Raw genomic sequence first — 4,669 nt, 5'->3', positions numbered from 1 at the left:
TGCTTTGTTGTCAGATTCCCAGAGCAGATATGTATGTTGTCCTCTGTCTGCCTCCTTTAGGTGAGAGAAATGATGTCATTGTAGTTGTGAATATTCCTAGTGTCTTATTGTGTTTAGGTGAGAGAAATGATGTCATTGTAGTTGTGACAGAAGTGATGTAACTCTAGTGCTGATTGGAGGATGAATGTCTTGGATCAGGACAGACATGGAGGACTTGTGCCCAGTCTGTTAACTCTCTCTCTCTCACACACACACTAGAAAACACTAGAATTACACAATAGCATCTGCTTTCAATCTTGTTTATTTTAGATAATTAATTAAGTCATATGATTAAAATAATTTGAGAACTACACAACTACAGCAATGATCATGTTTTTTTAAAGTTACAACTCAACAATGATTTTAAATCAATAAGATAACATGATATATGTCAGACTTGACTTCCTTCATCTGGTCTTTCCCAGACTTTTCTCCTGTGACTTGATGTCTTCCTCTCAGCAGCCGTAGAGTCTGTTGATCCTCAGGATGTCCGTGGTGGACAACCCCTGTCTCTGGCCGATGGGCACGTTGGGGTTGGGGATGGGGGTGATGGTGTCCATCCCGTTGACTGAGAAGGCTGTTTTTCCATAGTGCATGACAGAGCTGTAGTCATAGGGAGTGTTCAGGTTGTTGGTGTTTGATCTATCAAAGTTGTAGGCATTGTTAGAGTCGATGTTACTCCAGTTGATGGTGACGTACTCGTCACGGTCGCTCCTGGTTTGTTCGTGTTGGAAGCCCAGAGCGTGGAGAGTCTCGTGCTGAATGATGCCGAAGTAAACGCAGCCGTCCATTTGGAGAGAGACCGTCTGTTGGCCTCCCACTCTCCCAAGAGGGGACCAGCACCCGTCTCTGGGCTCGTAGCTGATGAAGTCAACCTGATTCTGCCAAGGCACGAAGCGAATGCAGGTCTGGGAAGTGAAGGCCCGGAGGGCGTTTTCAATGCCCTGCTTGTCAGAGGAACTGAAGCTACTGCTCACTGTGTAGGGCACTTCAACCAGTCCGTTGGAGCCTTTGTTCCAGAAGCACCCGGCACTGTAAAATAACATTCAGGGTGTTAGTCAATTATAGTAGAAAATACAATTATTTTGACCTAAAAAAATATATTTGTTATTTTTACTTCAATATAATTAGTACTTTACTCTACTTTACTCGTTTAACCAACCTGAAATTTAAATATGTAAATATATCAACATAAGATGCACTTAAAACAACTCCAAGGGAAATTTTTCCCCAATTTACTAACTTTAAGTTCTAGCAACAACTTTTTGACACCTGTCTCTGTTTTTAGAGGATTGTGGGTAATTCCACATTCTTTTGACTTTATAATGCTACTTTCTACACAATGTTTGTATGCAGGTTTTAACGAAGCGAAGTATATTTTGTGATCATGCAACTTTCTGAAACACTAAAAGTGAAGTATATTAAACATAAAAATGCCTTGTGTTAGAAATACTCAAAAACCTGATGCAGATAGTTTTAAAAGCAGAATTCGCACAATATTGTTTTCAGTGTATGTTGGTTGTACCTATAGCAAATCATGGCGTTTCTGGTTGTTGGTGCCACCATGTCCCCCTCCAACAGGAACTGACTGGAGCCGTTATTAGTGGTCAGAATTCTCTCAGTGATGTCTACAGCCTCAGGGTTGTCTGTTAGGATCTCTGGTCCACTTCCATCCTCCATGAGAGGGTTGGCCTGAGAGAGGCCCAGCAGCAGCAGCAGCAGCAGGGTGAGAGAGGGCTTTGCTCCATCTTCAGTGTGTGGAGAGGAGAGACTGGATGGCTCCTTGGATCTGACAGTGGAGATACTCTAGATGGCTTCTTGGTCCTGGAGATGCTTTGGAGAGTCTTGGTGTGTGATTCTGTCTGGTCAGTCCTGGGCTTTTTATACAGTCCTCCTCAGGTTGTGTCTGCTGGAGGATTCTGGGTTGGGGTCCATGTTGTTAGTCCTAAATAAACCTCTGAAGGGAGGGCTCCACCACCACACCTACAGTTTCAACATGGTTTTAATCCATACGGGTCCATTTACACCTGGCCAGGCCTACTCAACAAATAGGTCACACACTAATGTTATGACAGTTGACTCTACTACAATGATGTGCTGAGGAACGTTTCAACTTTTATTGTTTATTTGTCACCTGCACAGGATACAGCAGGTGGAAAACAGTACATTGAAATCATTGCAGCTCTTTAGTAATATAGATAATAAACACTGTAATAATCTAGATAATATAAACACTGTAATAATCTATAATATAAACACTGTAATATATATATATGCCATTTATCAGACGCTTTTATCCAAAGCGACTTACAGTCATGTGTGCATACATTCTACGTATGGGTGGTCCCGGGATCGAACCCACTACCCTGGCGTTACAAGCGCCATGCTCTACCAACTGAGCTACAGAAGGACCGATAATAGATAATAGATAATATAAACACTGTAATAATCTATAATATAAACACTGTAATAATTTATAATATAACCCCTGTAATAATCTATAATATAAAAACTGTAATAATCTAGATAATAAACACTGTAATAATCTAGATAATATAAACACTGTAATAATCTATAATATAAACACTGTAATAATTTATAATATAAACCCTGTAATAATCTATAATATAAAAACTGTAATAATATAGATAATAAACACTGTAATAATCTAGATAATATAAACACTGTAATAATCTATAATATAAACACTGTAATAATCTATAATATAAACACTGTAATAATCTATAATAGAAACACTGTAATAATCTAGATAATAGAAACACTGTAATAATCTAGATAATATAAACACTGTAATAATCTATAATATAAACACTGTAATAATCTATAATATAAACCCTGTAATAATCTATAATATAAATCCTGTAATAATCTATAATATAAACCCTGTAATAATCTATAATATAAACCCTGTAATAATCTATAATATAAACCCTGTAATAATATAGACAATAAAACACTGTAATAATCTAGACAATAAAAACAGGTTAGGGTGTAATGGCAGGTCTGTAGTTAGGGTGTAATGGCAGGTCTGTAGTTAGGGTGTAATGGCAGGTCTGTAGTTGGGGTGTAATGACAGGTCTGTAGTTAGGGTTTAATGACAAGTCTGTAGTTAGGGTGTAATGGCAGGTCTGTACAGGTTAGGGTGTAGTGGCAGGTCTGTAGTTAGGGTGTAATGGCAGGTCTGTAGTTAGGGTGTAATGGCAGGTCTGTAGTTAGGGTGTAATGGCAGGTCTGTAGTTAGGGTGTAATGGCAGGTCTGTAGTTAGGGTGTAATGGCAGGTCTGTAGTTAGGGTGTAATGGCAGGTCTATACAGGTTAGGGTGTAATGGCAGGTCTGTAGTTAGGGTGTAATGGCAGGTCTGTAGTTAGGGTGTAATGGCAGGTCTGTAGTTAGGGTGTAATGGCAGGTCTGTAGTTAGGGTGTAATGGCAGGTCTGTAGATAGGGTGTAATGGCAGGTCTGTAGTTAGGTTGTAATGGCAGGTCTGTAGTTAGGGTGTAATGGTAGGTCTGTAGTTGGGGTGTAATGACAGGTCTGTAGTTAGGGTGTAATGGCAGGTCTGTAGTTAGGGTGTAATGACAGGTCTGTAGTTAGGGTGTAATGGCAGGTCTGTAGTTAGGGTGTAATGGCAGGTCTGTAGTTAGGGTGTAATGGCAGGTCTGTAGTTAGGGTGTAATGACAGGTCTGTAGTTAGGGTGTAATGACAGGTCTGTAGTTGGGGTGTAATGGCAGGTCTGTAGTTAGGGTGTAATGGCAGGTCTGTAGTTAGGGTGTAATGACAGGTCTGTAGTTAGGGTGTAATGACAGGTCTGTAGTTGGGGTGTAATGGCAGGTCTGTAGTTAGGGTGTAATGGCAGGTCTGTAGTTAGGGTGTAATGGCAGGTCTGTAGTTAGGGTGTAATGACAGGTCTGTAGTTAGGGTGTATTGACAGGTCTGTAGTTGGGGTGTAATGACAGGTCTGTAGTTAGGGTGTAATGACAGGTCTGTAGTTAGGGTGTAATGGCAGGTCTGTAGTTAGGGTGTAATGGCAGGTCTGTACAGGTTAGGGTGTTATGGCTGGTCTATACAGGTTAGGGTGTAATGGCAGGTCTGTAGTTAGGGTGTAATGACAGGTCTGTAGTTGGGGTGTAATGACAGGTCTGTAGTTGGGGTGTAATGGCAGGTCTGTAGTTAGGGTGTAATGACAGGTCTGTAGTTAGGGTGTAATGGCAGGTCTGTAGTTGGGGTGTAATGACAGGTCTGTAGTTGGGGTGTAATGACAGGTCTGTAGTTGGGGTGTAATGACAGGTCTGTAGTTGGGGTGTAATGACAGGTCTGTAGTTAGGGTGTAATGGCAGGTCTGTAGTTGGGGTGTAATGGCAGGTCTGTAGTTGGGGTGTAATGACAGGTCTGTAGTTAGGGTGTAATGACAGGTCTGTAGTTAGGGTGTAATGGCAGGTCTGTAGTTAGGGTGTAATGGCAGGTCTGTAGTTAGGGTGTAATGGCAGGTCTGTAGTTAGGGTGTAATGGCAGGTCTGTAGTTGGGGTGTAATGGCAGGTCTGTAGTTAGGGTGTAATGGCAGGTCTGTAGTTAGGGTGTAATGACAGGTCTGTAGTTAGGGTGTAATG

General features: G+C 41.1%; 1 protein-coding gene across 1 annotated transcript; it reads right to left on the bottom strand.

The window, feature by feature from the left end:
- Window positions 1-285: 285 nt before the first annotated feature.
- Window positions 286-2,037, bottom strand: LOC127928240 (hatching enzyme 1.2-like). The gene is made up of 3 exons (XM_052515366.1): window positions 2,027-2,037; window positions 1,565-1,828; window positions 286-1,071 (listed from the first exon to the last, which is right to left on the bottom strand). The coding sequence occupies exons 1-3, from the start codon at window positions 2,035-2,037 to the stop codon at window positions 495-497; spliced, it is 852 nt and encodes a 283-aa protein (XP_052371326.1). The 3' UTR covers window positions 286-494.
- Window positions 2,038-4,669: the final 2,632 nt, after the last annotated feature.

The sequence above is a fragment of the Oncorhynchus keta genome, unplaced genomic scaffold (genome assembly GCF_023373465.1).
Source record: "Oncorhynchus keta strain PuntledgeMale-10-30-2019 unplaced genomic scaffold, Oket_V2 Un_scaffold_24268_pilon_pilon, whole genome shotgun sequence".
NCBI classification, from domain to species: domain Eukaryota; kingdom Metazoa; phylum Chordata; class Actinopteri; order Salmoniformes; family Salmonidae; genus Oncorhynchus; species Oncorhynchus keta.
The sequence above is the reverse complement of the archived record's forward strand: the minus strand, read 5'-3'. Positions and strand labels throughout refer to the sequence as shown.